The sequence below is a fragment of the Acinonyx jubatus genome, chromosome A2 (genome assembly GCF_027475565.1).
Source record: "Acinonyx jubatus isolate Ajub_Pintada_27869175 chromosome A2, VMU_Ajub_asm_v1.0, whole genome shotgun sequence".
NCBI classification, from domain to species: domain Eukaryota; kingdom Metazoa; phylum Chordata; class Mammalia; order Carnivora; family Felidae; genus Acinonyx; species Acinonyx jubatus.
Window position 1 is genome coordinate 57,534,152 of NC_069383.1, and position 18,436 is coordinate 57,552,587.

The 18,436-nt window shown below is 36.6% G+C and overlaps 1 protein-coding gene across 1 annotated transcript in view; it reads right to left on the bottom strand.

Annotated features, from left to right (window-relative positions):
* The window catches only part of LOC128314990 (uncharacterized), a 309,163-nt gene that overhangs the window by 235,377 nt on the left and 55,350 nt on the right, over positions 1-18,436 (bottom strand). The window contains exon 4 of the mRNA XM_053220285.1: positions 3,323-3,440. Within this exon, the coding sequence (XP_053076260.1) occupies positions 3,404-3,440 (37 nt within the window). The 3' untranslated portion in view covers positions 3,323-3,403. The remainder of the gene's footprint in view (positions 1-3,322; positions 3,441-18,436) is intronic.

The following is an 18,436-nucleotide window of genomic DNA, read 5'->3' on the forward strand; positions in this document are numbered from 1 at the left end:
CTTTATATACGCAAAGTGCATTTCAGGTCTCTGATCATAGTTTGCATTTGTAACAAATAGAAAAGACTCCAACCCACCTGGCCCACTTGCTATGACTTTCCTCAATTCAGATTTCATTCATAAAAATTTCCCAAACAGAACTGACCGAGGCCTCTCGATAGTGCTGCTCTCAACAGAGCAGAGCATTTATAAGAAAAGTACACAAGGAAATTTTAATGAGCTTCAGTCAATAGTTGTCTTATTTATCACCCACTTTTTCCCTTCTCCTAACTGAACAATTACGACGGCTGGCAAGAACTTCCTCATTCAAACAGCAGTCTCAAAGGATATTTTCATATTATAAAACCAATATTCTTGGCGGGGGGGAAGGGTATGCTGATTTCAATTGTCAAATATTACCAGTCATAAGCTGTATCAGGTATATATGGAATTAATCAAAGTATTTGGTATTATTTTACTTTATGTTTTTTGGAAGAGAGTCCAATGTATTTGCCCATTTTATGCATTACAGTACCTTTACACATAGAAGCTCTGAATTTAAAAAAAAAAATGTTACAAGTTGTTATCATCTTGAGCAGAAAAAAGTTGACCTACACATACTATTCCCTCCTTCTCCATATGCACCTTGAAGCAAGGATTCATATCCACTTTCTTTGAAACAAACACCTATGCTGGGTGTACAGTAAGACTTCTATTTAACCTCAAATCCCCTTTAATCATGTTTCTTCTCCCTCAGGAGGAGTTAGGTACAAGCACTCTATGTTTTACTTCTCTCTTTTACCACACAAAGTTCAGTAAATGTTACTTCTGGCCATCAGCTCCTTACATATAAATACCATTTCTATAGCTTTCTTGCCCAATGTACTTTACCTCTTAAGCAGTTATCTCAAAAGCAACAAAAATCTCACCCTGTTCCACATAAGGTGAGAAAACTAAGACTATTATCACCCTTACACCAACCTTCCAAAAAAAACATTACTTTTAGAACAAAATTAGATGTAATATGGACCTACCTGAGAAATTCTCTAAGGTACCCATAGCTCACAGTAAGCATAAAATTTCCCACCTGTTTATCTTCCTGCTATGTGGTCTACTTTCCTTTAGGCTTGGAAAAATTTTTAATATTTCTTATTATATTGTATTGATTCTCTTCTTTAACTAAGGTTGTCAAGATATTTCTGTATTCACTGCAAGCTAGTTACCTTTAAATAGCCTTGGATGGCCTAAACTGGGAATTTAACCACTTAAAATAGTGTTGTTAATGGGATTATGTGTTTCTCATTAAAAATAAGTGGGTCCAGGTCTAAATGTGTTAGAAAGATGCTAAATAAAAACCACACAAACACTGAAATTGCACTATTTAAAAGTGAGTGAGTTTCATACATTGAATTTAATTATAATTTGGATCCAAATTTGTCCTATATAGTTTATCCTTCATTAGCCATGATGGCATCTGCATTTTGTGCCCATTTCAAGATTACATATCCTGGTAAAGTTGCTGTTTCAAATGTTTCATGTGGATACAGTTGTAGTCACTGCCATAAATTCTATTTTCTCATCATTCAATCTTACCCATCACTCTTCCCAGTCAGAGTGAGAGGTGACAATAGGGGGAGCATATGACCGAGGTGGTGGATAATAAAGGGACAGGACAATTTTTTTAATATATAAAAAGTCCACTTTCTGGTCTAGAGAATTAAAGACAAACCCCTATATAAATTCTAGACAATAATTTCCAGAAACAGAAGAAGTTTTCTGCCACTTCTGTACTTAGCCAATTTGTCCCCATCGATTTTAGTATGGTTTTTAATGACATCAAAACATCCTATCACAAGAAAAAAATATTCAACTATCGTGGTTCTAAATTAAATGACTTTTTGTAAGTTATACAATTGTGACACATTAAATTTATACATACATGATATATAATACATTTAAAATATAATGTATACATATATAAAATGCAAACATGATTTTAAGTTCATCTTAATAGAAAGGATAATACAGTATACCAGAACTGTGATAAGCAATGTAGCTCACACACAGGGCTGTCTGTGGGGTGGGGGTGGAGCAGGAAGGAACAAGTACAGCAGGCTAGACCAGTGCTTCCCAAAGTGTAGTCTCCAGGCCAATACTAACATCACCTGGGGCAACCTATAATACTTGCAAGGGTTGGGCCCCACCTCAGCCCTCCCAGTGATGCTAATGCATGCTAATGTTTGAGAACCACTGGAGCACAAAGACTCAGAGGTAAGAGGCCTTAGGTAACTCTTCATCTGTGTATCCAGAAGACAAGGCCAATTATAAATAATGATTGTAACTAAAAAGTCTGGAATACCTTTACTACGTCACTTAGAATCAACAGTCATGGATATACCCTCCAATAATGTTCAGTTCCAAATTCAACATACAAGTTGGCAGCTTGTTGAGGATGTGGGGAAAGTTGGTGAGACAGTGGAATATCACAGTAGCTGATCTGGGTGTGGCACACCACAGAATGAAAATCTTGGCAAAAGATCTCCTTTTGTAAATCCTGAAAATAATATTATATTAGCTTCAACCTCAAGAGTTGGATAACTCAAGGACATCAATATGAGGAAAGGGTGTTTTTTTTTAAGAATATACAATTATCCAAGCAGAAAGTTCTTTTAAAATGTGTCTATGATTAACATGTAGTATCTGACCCTACTCCATCATTCTCGAGACTTGGATTATGTTTGTTCCAAAAGTGACACCCAGTTCCTGTAGGAATGGGTGTTGGCTCTGCTGATCACAACTATATGAGCAACGTATTACACTAGACTCAGAGGAAGCAGGTGCTGAGATTATAATTAAATATGTATATAGGAAACAGGAGTGGCAGCAAAGAAGGGCAGGGAGGAGAAATATCCTTCCTGTGTGTCAAAGAGATGGAGAAGTGTAAATCCACAAGCTGATTTCCCAAGCCCACAGCACAATTTAATAGCATACAGACACGTATTAGGTCAGAAAGACTATGGGTGTGAAGTAGATGCCAACATCATATGTAATAAATACTAATAACGTCATAAAATGCAATCCAAATGCTACATTAGGAGCAGAAGGATTAAAGCCTAGTACTCACATAACAATGGAAGTGAAATTACTGCCTGGAAAGCAAACTGGGTTATGTAATAGAGGATTAGCTGTAGAATACAACATTCAAAATTCATTATATTAACCAATCTTTGTCAGAAAGAAAAAAAAAAGTCCTTTCATGACTGAAATTTCTTGCTTTGAAGCAACATAAAGCAACAACTTTCACATAAAGTTGGTTAATGGTTTAAGAAGGAACCAGACTGACCAGGCTGCACTGGCGAGCTCATCCTGGGAATCTGGAGAAGGACTAAGGATGGAATGCAGATTCACCGCCTTCCTTCCGCTTTCAGTGTTGGTCTTGGACAGACTGGTAGAGGAGAAACCTAAAATGTAAAAAAAAAAAAAAAAAAAAAAAAAAAAAAGATGTGTATGATACAGGTTATGTCAAGTTACATAGGAAAAGAGACAGAACTGGCTTTGCATCTCAGCTCAGCCACAGCTGGACCATGGAAACAGTCACATCAACCTCCCTGGTGTCTTAAATCTTCACCCATAAAAGAACAAAATTCCCTAAAGCACAGGAATATTGTGAACACCAAATAATATAATAGGTGTGGAAAGAATCTGTAAGGAGAAAAGCACTTCACACAATTACAATTAGTTTCCTGTTTACTGTTCACTATAATTTGTTCACTGTGATCATTATTATACAAATTGAAAACATGTTTTGGAATGTGGATACAAGGGTCTCATTACACAGAATTCTTGACTATCACTGTCAAAGATTTCCTTCCAGAGGCAGGAGTTCTTAGTGAAAAAAATTTTAATGGACTAAAATAAGGAACAAATCGGCCATAAACTATACAAGTGACAGAAAACCCCCATTACAGTTTCCATTTCTCCTTGAAACCTTTTGCAGTCTTATTCCAGCCAAAAGCAATAACAGCCATCGTCTTTCTAGGAGTGGCACTTACAGGATGGACTTCTGGAAAGGAATTTAAGGGACTTTCTGCTTACAATTTGAATGTACTCTCACTTCTAGACACTTCAGCAAAGGAAACACAATTGGAAGGACATTCTCCTCACAGTTTACTGGAATGTCAAAGTTTAAAAAAAAGAAAAGGAAGAAGAAGCTTTTAAAGTTTTACTTAATGAGTTTCTTACTAAAATAGCATATTCCAATTGGACTATTTTTGTAGAGAGAATGCTGTGAACACTGAGAATTGTACTTCTCTTTATCTTGAGAATCCAACATATTTACTGGGACTCACTTTCCCATCAGTATCTTGAAAGTGTTATACTATTTTTGCCCAAATGTATAAAGCAGGATATAAATACATATTTCCTTTGAAGAACTAAATAACATCACCAAGAACACCTATAGTATTTTCAATGGTCTCTACATAGAAATAGGCTAGTTACTAAAACAGCGGAGAGTTATCAGTCCAGCTGGTTACTTCTCATCATATCTTTGGTGCTACATACATAACGTATACTTTCGTAAATCTTCTTTAAAAATTATGCTGATGTGCTTATTTTATTAGCATTGTTTTAAGAATCTTAATTTCCATGTTGATGAGAAAGCAATATTTCTACAAAAAATGAAAAATGAAAAGTAGAAAACTCTTCTGATTTCTCTATCAGCAGAGACATGTTGACATTGGCTTCTAAATGAAAAGATGTCAATGTCATATTTTAAAGTAATAACACCATGTGCATAGTTCTTTATAGTTACAGTGTACTTTTAAACCTATCATCGTATTTAATATCATTTTCACATTAACCATGCTAATAGGTACTTGTAACTCTCCCCTCTCTTTATGAGTGAGAAAAATGAGATATCATCTACTTCATATTTAAAAGGTAATAAAGCAAAAGCAAAAACAAAGTTGAGTGAGATTTGAATTTATACACTAAAATTAATGAATGTGAACGTTGAGGATTTGGGCAGTTATACTTTTTCACAATGCAGTATGAAACATTTCATAAATGCTCTTGAGACATTCTGGCTTCCCAATGTACAATTTGATTTTAAATTAGGAATAACAAAAAGCAACAACCAGGAAACCTTAAGAGTATGGAGGGAGGCAGTACTGAAATGTGTCTTCCATCAGTGGCAGAGTTACTCTGTGTTCAAAAAAAACACTTCTTTTTAATCTATGTTACTTTGTTCAAATACTTGTATATGTACAAATACAACTAAATTTAGCCAATAATGTCCAAAATTTTAATTGTGATAATACTAAAGCCAAAGTTTTACTACTTATCCCCAAATCTAAAATGAAAAAGTTATTTCTATTTCCACACACCTGCCATTTATTTCCACAAACATACATAACAAATGTCCATGACATGCTGATTCATGGCTATGTACAGAATTGTTGGGTTTTGACTTCATAGCTCTAGACCTGACTTGCAAAATAAATCTCAGATGGAAATATGAATTTGGCTTCTAAAATATCAGTAAATAACTTTTTAAAATGTAATCTACTCACTCTGCCATTCAGCCTTTTATGCCTAAACATGACATATCCTTCTAATATTATTAAAGTCTTATTATCTGAACGCTGCATAAAGAAAATTAACGTGCATTTCCATGTTGATACATCCTAGTTCCCATTTATTGCATTAAACCAAAATTATCATGACAGTATAGCTGCATAAATGAACTGTGGGCATATCAAAATCTCTCCGAAAATGTTTCAGGGGTATCGATCCTTTACACATACATGCATCTTGTGTGTATGTGTGTGCATGTGCATACACGTGTCCATCATCAGCCACATAAATTTCTCTTTCCTCATGGCCAACAAAATCGACAGATTAGCAACTGTATTCACACATTATAGGGACAAAATTGATACAGAATTTTACACAAATTAAGTCAGAGGTGCCTGGGTGATCCACTAGGTTAAGCTCACGACTCTTGGTTTCAGCCCAGGTCACGATCTCGCGGTTCCTGGGATGGAGTCCCATGTCAGGTTCTGCACTGACAGTGTGGAGCCTGCTTGGGATTCTCTCTCTCCCTCTCTCTGCCACTCTCCCACTCATGCTCGAGTGCTATCTCTCTCAAAGATAATCAAATAAACCTTTTACAAAAGACAGTTTTTAGCTACTTAGAAAAGAGAAGGGGGTGGTCAGCGAGGGAACACCTGTCAATGAGAATGGGCAATTTATTCTTAAATCTCCCTACACTTCTTTATCCAAATGAGCTCCAGAGAAACAGACTGTTTTCTTAGAATGGGAACATTTTCCCCTAGTACATTAGTTATTCTTACAAATAAGCCTAATGTAGAAATAATAGGAAACTGGCCTTCAAGTGGGTTGATAAATGAAAAAAAGAAAAAGAAAGCAAGTAATGCTGATTGTGTGTACAGATTACCCAAGCAGATATAGAAATATATTTGTTTTCAATTAATAGTTTCAACTAATTTGCACATTAATTTGTTCATGCTATAAAAATATATATGTGCACATTTAAGGAGATAAACACAAGCACAATAAGAGTAAAATTGCTGCTGTGAATTTTTTACCTATTGAGATCCAAGAATGGTTATTTTTTTTTCCTAAATATATTCTTTGAGCTCTGTGAATCCACAATAAGGCACTGGGAGTCTTGCTTCCAAAAGACCACCTCCGACTGCAGGTTGATCAGCTGCCTACAAGTCAGTTATTGCTATGATATCGTGGGACATAGCACAAGCATAGTGCAACGGTCCAAGGGGGTGATATCTTGCAATGTCTCAGGTTGCCCATGCAGCCAGGGAAAGAAGGGCACTAACACATTATATCACCCCATGCCACACTGCTCTCATTAGCATCATTGTAGGGTTGTTTCCACAGGTCCTTTAGCCATTCTACCTGTATGACATGTTCTACAGTAATAACATGGCAAGTCACCAGGACTTTACAGGACATAAAGAATTTGCACAAGGATTATCTCCCCTGATCTTCACAACAGCTCTTTGGAGTACACTGATAAGCCATTATTATTCCCATTTTACAGATGAGAAATTTGAGGCTTAAAGAATTTCAGAGATTTGTTCACAGACATGTAGGTGGTAAAATGGAAGAACTGGTCTTCTGACTGCTGGCCCAGTGTTCTCTGTAGCATCACAACGAATTATAGACCCTTCGAGCAGAGCTGCTTAAATATCAAGACTGTGTCTACCTAGTCATTACAGTTTCAGTAATGTCTCATTAAGTAACAGGTGTCCCTTACTAAAGAACCTATCTAGCCATTGACTAGACTGAATTCAGTCACCAAAAAAACCCAAAAAAACCCAAAAACAAAACAAACAAAAACAAAAAAACAAAAACAATAAAATAAATCAAAAAGTTGGAACGAATGTCTGTCTACATGAATTCTCACACTATAAGATTTCATTTCCTTAGACTTAGACTTCATGGTCCTACCACAAACTTTCTTGGTTTTTTAACTATAGTCTGACCTTTTATTACAGTTTTTTCCTTGTGGACAATTGCTATTATCTTAGACAATGTGCCACCAAGAAAACAATGCTTCTGTTGTTATGTAGCTAACAAAAACTATGTGTCTCTAAAATATCTTTCCCAGACTTAGGGTATGTTGTAATGCACAGCTCAGTCTACAAAGACATTCACACTCATCTGCAGTCCTTCTCTTCTTAGATGGAGCTGTTAGCCACTATTCCTCTATAGAGTAGGCACCATGAGCTGACTCAATTCATAACATCCACTCGAAGAGAGTTTACTGGTGAAATAAGCCTACTGTGCCAGTGCAGTGAGTATCATCAAGCCCATAGTCTCTCTCTCTTATGCCTTAGAATAACATGAAATTCTACCACGATTTTATATTTAGAGGAAAACACTAGAAAATTACTCTTAACATTCTATTCAATTCAACAAACTCTTATTGATTACATACAAGATACTCCATTACCAGTTTGGAAAGCTCAGATTATATTTCACTTCTCTGATTCTTGCATTTCCCACAGATAGTCACCAAAGCCAGTACACTAATGTCTTAAAAATATCTTTCATATCTGGGCCCTCCTTTACATTTCAATGAGTGCTGCCTTGGCCCAAGTAATCATTCATCTTAATTATATTCTTTATCTGATCTTCTATCTGGTATCCCTGCCTCTAGGGAATGTCTGAATGAATAAGTGAGTGAGCGAATAAAATTTGGCGACCAGCACACTCTTTAGTTGGTATTCAGGTTCCTTCATAATTCATTTCTTCCCACCTCATTTTCTCTCCTTCTTTTCCTCACACAATCCTATGGTTCCACACAATCTGTCATTATTCCTAGGGTGATGTTCCACGTTGTTAACTACTGCTGAGGCACAGGCACCAAATAATCAAAATGAACACTACCTGTATGGCTGTACTAATGCACATCAGCGGACTGTGGGTCCTGATTATTCCTGTATAGTATCATTCATATTCATATTTACATGCCTTTGTACTTCTTTCTACAAAGAGTACTATCATCTCTTCACTACCTTCCAGCTCAAATTCTTTAAGACCATCTTCAATGAGAACGCTTAACCAGCCACTCCAAGTAAAAGGTCAGCTTCCCCATCTATATCCCTTCCCACTGTATCTTGTACCTGTAATAACACCCCTTGTGCTAGATAATAATAATGCCTCTCATGTTAGTGAAGTACTTTTATCCACCATAAGACTATGCTCCTCAGTTCAGGGATTATACTGTATTCATCTCAGTAATGCCTACACCTAGTACAGTACCTGGAACATGCAGGCACATGATAAATTATTGATAGATGAGTTAACAAAGGTGAAGGGCTGAACTAATGAATCTGCAGTTGCCCGATTTGGCTGCAGAATCATTTATCCAATGTTTAATTATAGAGTTCTGAAGGACTAGAACATAGTCCTTTGATTTGGGTCAAAAAAAAAAGAAAATACTCTGCACTGTGGGCCACCATCTAACAGGAGCAGACCCACAGGGGGTGGATGCCTTCACGGATCAGGGGAAGACACCATTCACCCAAAACCAAATTTGCCTGTGAATTGTTATCCAAAATACTGTCATTTTCTAGGGCTTATCATATGAAGTGATTTCCCAGATCACTAAAAGGGTTCAGCTTCTCACCTTATTAGCCCAGCTTTTTCTCCACTGGAGGAAGTCCATTTCTTTATTCGACAAGTTTTATAACTTCACCATTACATCAAAATCATCAAACCACTATTCATCAAGACACAAGAGAATGCGATACAGATTTAAGGATACTTGTTCCCCTTCAATTTTAACAACAGAAGCAGGACTGTGCAAATAATGCTCCTGACAATACTTAAAAGTTGTCTTAAGCAACAGGACCCCAGGGACTCTGGGGACTGGAAAACTGATGGACACAACAAGAGCCACACTAAAGATACAGCCAGTTATTTAACCTCACCTAATACCACAGCAGATATCTGGTGCTCCAAATTACCAAACACATTCATAAAGACTGGCACATTGACTCCTTTTGGCTCATTCTAGTCTCTGGGCAGTTACCTACACAAGACTATTGGTTTCACTCCCTGTCTGCTTGCCAGATGTTTGCTGACTTCACCTTTGAGTACAGCTAAGAACAGAACGTGTCACCCAGAGGGCCACACATCTCACATGCAGTCTCTGTGCTTACATTTTAAAAGCAAATAATAAGCTCCATTATAAGACTTTTAGGAGAGCCATTTAAGTACAGGCTACAATGTAGGTGTAACACAGAGCAGCGAACGCAGCTTGGGAGGTTAGTTGTTATGCATGTATTTTGCATATTTAAGACGGAATTCAGTAGTCTATACTATAAATATAATTCAATGGTAACATCTAAAAATATACAAAACAATCAGAAATGGTCTGCTGGTTATTTCATTTCATAAGAAGAAGTTCTGCCAACCACAGTACCTGCACTAATAAAACAGACCTTTTCTTAGTAAGTCTTGTTTTTTACAACATTGGGCTTAGCCCCAGGGACGCCAGTACCCAAGTCATATCTTAAATGGCTTCTGATAGATAACAAAGAACATTTTATCAAAAACTCTTACTGCACTGAGTTTTACTGAATAATCTTTGAAAGCCCCTACCTGAAACTTCCCTCCTTGGACAATAGGGAATAGGGAGTCACAGCCGCCATTATCATCAGTTTGAGTTTAAAACTAGAATCACAATACCCAGAAACTGCAGGACATACAAGGCCCCTTTTCAGTCATGGCAAAGGGGTTCTTAGAAAAAAAAGCTTTGTCTACCTGTAAATACACACGAGACAGAAGTCCAAAATAGAATTGTGAAAAGGAAGTAATAGTCGAAGTGAAGGAACTTGTAACAGACAACCTCTGATACCTGTGCAGCAGGAGGGCTTTGTAACTCTTACACTATAACCTTCCCTGCAGAAAACTGCCCGATCAAGCATGCTTAAAAGAACCTGGCTCCCGGTCTACTCCCTTGCTAGCGTGGAGGCACGGGTTATGATCAGCTGGCCAAATACAAAAGACCTTTATCCATTGCTGCAATTTAGATTGACATAGTTCTCTTTTCCAAACTTCAGTATTGAATACATTTTTTTAAAAATGTCTGTGATTTCTTTAATGCTGCTATGTACCTCTTGAAGATCTGATAATCCCTTCATGCAGCAAATTGCCCATGTGAAATGTCTCACTAGCTGGGTGCTATGGAAGTCAATTAACCTCTCTGAACCTCAGATGCTTACACATGAATTACTTAACTCACCAGGTCGTTGTGAGGCTTGGAAAAAATAAATGTAAAGTAATCGGTAAGGAGAAAGTGCACAAAAATGTTGACTATTAGTATCATTATTAGTATAGATATTGTGTTTTACTTCAGGCCAAGTTCCATCCCAGGAGGAAACTGTGATACACAGTGCCTCTGACCCTGGAACAAGTTCTATGCCACAGCTATTAATCTTTCTCACTCCACTAGGGCTACAACAGGGATCTAATTACTAAAGCTTTCTCCTTTCTTTGCTTCTTCCTTTTAGAAGGCAAATGTGTATTCTATGGAAATAAAATGTGCCAATATTTGCTTGTGACTATACTTTCTTTACCCTAATCTTTTACTGACTGATGTTGCTAATATTTTTTTTAATCACTTCTTAGGTATTGATGGAAAGGAAAGCAAAAGAATATCAAATCCAGTAAGTTAGAAACAATTATCATTTTGCAGAAATTTGAAAAGAAACAGGAACTGTATTCCCCGAGCACTGTATAAATCTTTCTATAAAGAACTTTTCTATTGTCTTAACAGATCACCTTGGGAATTTCAGTAGACTCTAAGGCCTCTCCTCTTATTATGAGGAGGAATTTACTAACCATTTTACTAACTGCTCTACTGAAAGTGGTCAGTTCTATTTTAAGCCACCCAAGACATATCTCCAGACATGGACAGACATGCACCTGAGGGGAAGAAATGACAACAGCAGAGTTCCCACATGGTAAAGAAGGGAAACAATGAGCCATGAGCCATGAGGGCAGCTGCCAAAAGACAGCAGGTACATGGGCTCCCTCCCCAGTCAAGAACCATGTTGTCACTGCTTCTTTTTACTCATTTCTCTATATTTGACCCACTTTTTTAAAATTTACATCCAAGTTGGTTAGCATATAGTGCAACAATGATTTCAGGAGTAGATTCCTTAATGCCCCTTACCCATTTAGCCCATCACCCCCCCCCCAACAACTCCTCCAGGAACCCTCTGTTTGTTCTCCATATTTAAGAGTCTCTTATGTTTTGCCCCCCTCCCTGCTTATATATTGTTTGCTTCCTTTCCCTTGTGTTCATCTGTTCTGTGTCTTAAAGTCCTCATGTGAGTGAAGTCATATGATTTTTGTCTTTCTCTGACTGACTTATTTTGCTTAGCATAATACCCTCTAGTTCCATCCACATGGTTGCAAATGGCAAGATTTCATTCTTTTTGATTGCCAAATAATACTCCATTGTGTGTGTGTGTGTGTGTGTGTGTGTGTGTGTATGCCACATGTTCTTTCTCCATTCATCCATCGATGGACATTTTTGATCCACTTTTCCACTAGCCTTTTCTGGAATCTCTTCCAGTTGAACAGGTCATTCACTTCATTAATCCCTTTCTGAAGAACTCCCCTTGGGGCACTTGGGTGGCTCAGTCCCTTAAGTGCCTGACTTCTGCTTAGGTCATGATCTCATGGTTTACGAGTCCAAGCCCCACATTGGGTTCTGTGCTGACAACTCAGAGCATGGAGCCTGAGACAGGGTTCTGTGCTGACAACTCAGAGCATGGACCTTAGACGGGGATTCTGTGTCTCCCTCTCCCTCTGCCCCTTCCCCACTCATGTTCTGTCTCTTTCTATTGCTCTCTCTCTCTCAAAAATAAAAACATTTAACAAAATGAAAAAAAAAATCTCTCCTTAAGTAATGAGTTGAGCCAACCTCCCATCTTCCATCTTTAATTCCTTCTTATCTTCTTACAAAGAACTATAGTTTATACCTAAGATTTACCTCAATTCCATCCCTCTCCGGTTCTTTTCTTGCCTATGCTTTTTCTTTCTCTACAGAGGCTTCCTTTGAACACACACTGATATCTTAGGATACCCCTCAATTTCTAGAATACACTGATATGTAAGAAATACATCATATCAACTATCTTGTTCTTTGAACTTTACCCTACCAATTATTACTGATTTTTCTTTTTGTTTTTAATTTTTTTTTTGCATTTATTTATTTCTGAGAGACAGAGACAGAACACAAGTGGGGGAGGGGCAGAAAGACAAGGAGACACAGAATCTGAAGCAGGCTTCAGGCTCTGAGCTGTTAGCAAAGAACCCGACACAGGGCCACACCCACAAACCATGAGATCATGACCTGAGCCAAAGTCAGATGCTCAACTGACTGAGCCACCCAGGCACCCCTATTACTGACTTTTCTAACTGACAGAAACTTCATAATTATGTTCCACTAAGTCAACCCAGGTTCATGCTATGGAACCTTTTGTGGGTTATATGTAGCATAAAAGCAACAGTTTTAACCATGCTTGAGTGTAACATGTACTTGGAGTGCTCACTAAGAATGTTTGGTACAGAGCTGAGAAGGTAGCTCAGATGGCCCCTGCCATGCAGATTTCACTCATAGTGTGAAGGATCTCTCATAGTGTGATCCAAGAACTGTTCTGAAATTCAGATACTTGGCACTCATCTAAGAACCTCCTAGATTCAAATCTTTGGGACAAAAGCCCAGAAACAGTGTTTTTAACAAGCTTCCACAATAATTCTTAACTGAGTTAAAATATGAGAACCACTGAATATATGTGTACAATTAAGAAACAAAATAACAAAACACACACACACACACACACACACACACAGAGAGAGAGAGAGAGAGAGAGAGAGAGAGAGAGAGAGAGAGAGAGAGAAACACAGTGAAAAACACACTTAAAGTCTGACAGACCTTATTGTAAATTACACCTCTCTGATTTTCTAATTATATTCTCACAGGCAAATTATTTTACCACTCTGACCTTCAGTTTGCTCACCAGTAAGTTGTTGACTCTAATATCTATTTGTAAAACTAGAGACAAACAACAATATATTTAAAATATTTAGCGCAGTGCTCAACAAACGTGAGATATCATTATGACAGTCAGGGCCTCTGTGTTGCAAACTGCCTCTGGAATTGTGAAACACTGCACCCCTAATAGATATCATGTCTTAAAAAGAATAGGACAGCACAAGGGCTACAGGGATTTGAAGGAAGCTTTCACTGCACTCAGAGGTAGAGGGGAGAAGGTACCATGGAAAAGCTGCCATGCAGCTTTAGGATACTGAGTATTATACAAACATGCATAGTTGGCAAAAATGTCCTCCTTTCCAGGAAGTTCCCTAAGTCCTAACCTCAGTGAATTGTAAATAGCTTCAAGAAACAATTTTTAAATTACCCTGCTGTGTCCTTCAACTATTTCATGATTAAAATGATCTATTTTTGTAGTCCCCTACCATAAAATATTTTCAGTGTTAAAATTATCCTCAAAGTTACTCTTAAATATAGAGAACAAACTGAGGGTTCCTGGAGGGGTTTTCGGTGAGGGATGGGCTATATGGGCAAGGGGCATTAAGAAGGACACTTGTTGAGATGAGCACTGAGTGTTATACGTAGGGGATAAATCACTGGATTCTACTCCCGAAATCATTACTACAATAAATGCTAACTAATTTGGATGTAAATTTTAAAAAATTAAAAAAATTAAAAAATACAATAAAATTATCCTCAAAGTTATCTCAAGCTCTATGCTAGTAACAAGATGTTGGTAGTTTGTTTTATGAGGCATATTCTATTTCCCCCAAAAGAGGACAAATTTTATACAGACTGCTTCTCAAGTATACCATGTTCTTTATATACAAAATGATAGTACTAACTCTTGCCAGGAGGAGGTACTCTGGATTGCTATATTATTACTGATGGGTTGCAGCTTTTCTAACATCTCTTAGAAGAACCATGTGAAAGATGTCTGCTGAGGGTCAGGAAGGCAGCCTTTTTAGCAAAGCTGAAAATTCAACTGCTCCAAGGAAGCTAACTGGCTCATAACAGGATCAAGAGATTGTTCCCATTAGTAAAACACACTAATGAATGAAGCCAACTCACTCTGAGCAAATCTTATTAAACCTCATTATCTTATGAAGAATAAAGAGCAATTCCTACTCTGTTTCAAAAAGTGGAGAAAAGATTCAAATTATAAAACTTGCAAAAATAAGGTAACAACAATTATTGAGAATATAAATACAATCTCAGAACTCAAAACAAACCCAGAACTCAATCCAAAGGACATTTATTTCCTCTCAGTGAGAAAGCATCCTTTGAAACTGAGTATCTGCATAAAAACAAAGGGTAGCTAAACCAACTCATTTTACTGCAGGCAACTTCTATTAATGTCACATAGGGGAAGAGATACAGTCTTTGCTTTCATATTCCCGTTCTGCAGGAAAAAATATTCATACACACACACACACACACACACACACACACACATTAAAATAGACTGAGACAGATCAACACATATAAATAGCTCAATGCAACATCTGTAGCAGTCCTTAAGATTGTATTAAAGTCCTTGCTGTTTATCAGGTTGGTAAATCATATCAGCTCCTAGTTACTTAAATTGCCAGTTGCTGGGCAACCACATCTTCTGTCAACTGTCACTCACTCTTAAGTTCCTCTGCAACACTCCTTTAAGAAAAAAAATACTGAAAAATTCTTGAGATGCTTATTTTGGGCATCAGAAATGCACTTAATTTTATCCCTGAGCTTAAAGAGTCTGTGAATTGAATAATATTGAGAAAATAAATATGTTCAGTGAACTGGAGATGGGACAGTGTGTGTGGTACAGGTAGTGATGTGGGTGAGTACCTAGATAGAGAAGTGAGAGACTTTGTTAAAGGCAGTCTCCCTTTTGGAACCTGGTCCACAGTAAAGGCATGTTTGTGACAGAATTTTTCCAAAAGAAAATATGTACTCTAGAGGAAATAGGCTATTCTCAACAAAACTGATGTCTAGTTATTTTTATAATCATGCACTCATCACTGAAGGTTGAATAAGCATTACAGTCACAGAAATCAACAACTCCTTCCTTCAGATACTTTTTCCCCCTGGTAAGTTCAAACAAAATAATTTACTACCATCTCATGAAAATCTCTACTCTGTAAATGTTGTTTTATTTTCTTGGATGTAAATCAGTATGCATTATTTTACTCAATCCAAGAGTTAAGTTATCTACCAATAGTATAAAACGTGTCTTCAAGGTCAGGCAGACTCCTCAGCCATGAAGATAATATAATGCAGTATCTATGTAGTTCACCACATCAATACAAGTAGTTCTAGAATTGCTGCTCCCTGTCTCTCTGGGCCTCAGTTTTAAACTAGATCACCTCTGAAGTTCTTCCTAGCAATAAGATTTCATAAAATCATCAACCTTTAAATTATATAGTTCTGAGTTACAGCCTTTATAAAACTGAGCCAACCCAATAAATCAGACTTGTGTTGCTACATGTCACAAATACAGAAACATATACAGCTAGAGACAAAAAAATATATTAAATGAACAACTTACACTGTTACACATTTAACAAAATAAAAAGGAATATCTTCATGACTTCAAATAGGATATTATTTCTTCAATGAGCCAGAATTTGTCAACTTTGAAATTAAAAAACTTGTGCAATCAAAGAAACTCTCAAAAAGTGTAAAGATAAATCACACTGAGGAAAAAATATTGCAATGCAAATAACCAACAAAGAATTAGGAACAGGAATATTTTAAGAACATCCATGAATCAGTAAGAAACCAAAACAAAACAAAAAAAAGAACAATTTAGGATAGGAAAAGAAAAGGAATGGGCAACAAACTGAAAGGAGAATTTCGGCAGCCAATGATTACATGAAAAGATGCTCAATGAGATACCAATCACACCCGTCAGATTGGATATCATTTTTAAATCGCATAATCCTAGTGTTGGCAAGGATATGGAACAACTGAAATTCTCCTACACTTAAAGAGAGAATATTCTAAGCACACACCACTTAGAATAGAAACTTAAAACTATTTAGTCTAAGGGAGATTTATAGCACTCCATGACCTGTAGTAGGCAAAATAATGATACCCCAAAGATGTTCATGACTGAATTCCCAGAACCTGTGGATATGTTACTTTACATAGCAAAGGGGGTGATGAAGATTACAGAAGAATTTAGTTTACTAATAAAATAACCTTAATGTAGGGAGGTTATCCTGATTATTCAGGGGGGCCCAATGTATTCACAAGTGTTTTAAAGTGGAAGACAGAGGCAGAAGAGAGTCAGATGGAGATGTGGCTATGGAATAATAGATGCAGCAATGCTGGCTTTGAAGACAGAGCAAAGAGGCCATAATCCAAAGAAAATGAGCACTTTCTGAAAACTGTGAAAGCAAGAAACGGATTCTCCCCTAGAGGTGCCATAAGAAACACAGCTTTGCCAACACCTGCATTTTAGCCCACTGAGACCTGTGTCAGACTTCTAATCTCCATAACTATAAGATAATAAATTTGTGTTGTTTGAAAACACCAGGTTTCAGTAATTTGTTTCAGCAGCAATAGGAAACTAATAAATGACCCATCAATTATTCTCCTAGGGAAATTCTCCCATGCGACTGCTTGCACAAGAATGTTCACAGCAAGATTATTTAGAACAGAAATTGGAAAACAATCTAAATGTTCATCAACAGGAAAATGAATAAATGCTAATATAAAAAAGAATACTCTATAGTAATTAATATAAAGGACCTCTAGATATACATATCAACACAGATACATCTCAAAGCTTATTGTAAATTAGTGAAATAATAAGCTAAAGCATTATTTGTATAATATACCATTTATATGAGGTTCAAGAACATACAAAATGATACGGCAATATTTGTGGATAAATATATTATAGCTAAAGAGTAAATAAATGAATAGGAATGATAAACACCATACCCAGGATAGTGGCTACCTCCAAGTGAATGATATTAACAGTATTTCAAGTACATCTCAAACACTTTATTTATTAAAACAAAAAGTCCTGAGGGAAATAGCACAAAATATAGAGATCTGACAGGGGCATATGTGTAGATAACTATTAAGTTTATTATTCATACTTTTCTGTATTACTGAAATATTTCATAATAAAAAAATAAACAACATATGCTTCAGTGATGTATTTTCCACATGTCCACTGGCAAACAGGCAAACCAATTCTTCCCAAGTTCACAGAAAATGATCTCACCCAAGGAAATATCCCTATTAACTTACCAATTAAAAGACAAAAATACCAAAAAGCAAACATCAATATTTGACCTAATTTTTGTAACCTTCCAAATGTACACTGAAATAAGCAGATTTTTATTTTTCTTTTTATTTTAAGCAATTTCATCTTACTTCTGAAAGTCAAGAAGTAATTCACATTGGGAGGATTTCTTCTGAGTGTCTCCAAATAGGCACACCCAGGTGTGAAGAGGTCTATTTGTAAGTGGGTATTTATGAAATGGACCATAATAAATATGTTATCACCTTTCATACAAAAAGGTGAGATGGTTCATTTGAAATACAGTGTTTAAATAAGTTGCCTGACAAAATAATATTCTAATTATCATTGCCAAAATCCTCCATCAATAAGGATTAAGAAGCTTATTTACTAGAGACACAAGTATTTAGGAAAAAATATAAATCTCCTTTTTTGTGGTTTAATATTTCCCCTTTATTTACACTTCTATCAAACATGTATAAACTCCTATGTTTATCTTTTTTTTAGGTGGCAATGTCTGTCTAAAGCCCTGAGGGCATTAAGATTAGGCAATGACTATTCTGCATTTTAGGACAAGATTAGGAATGAGGGGG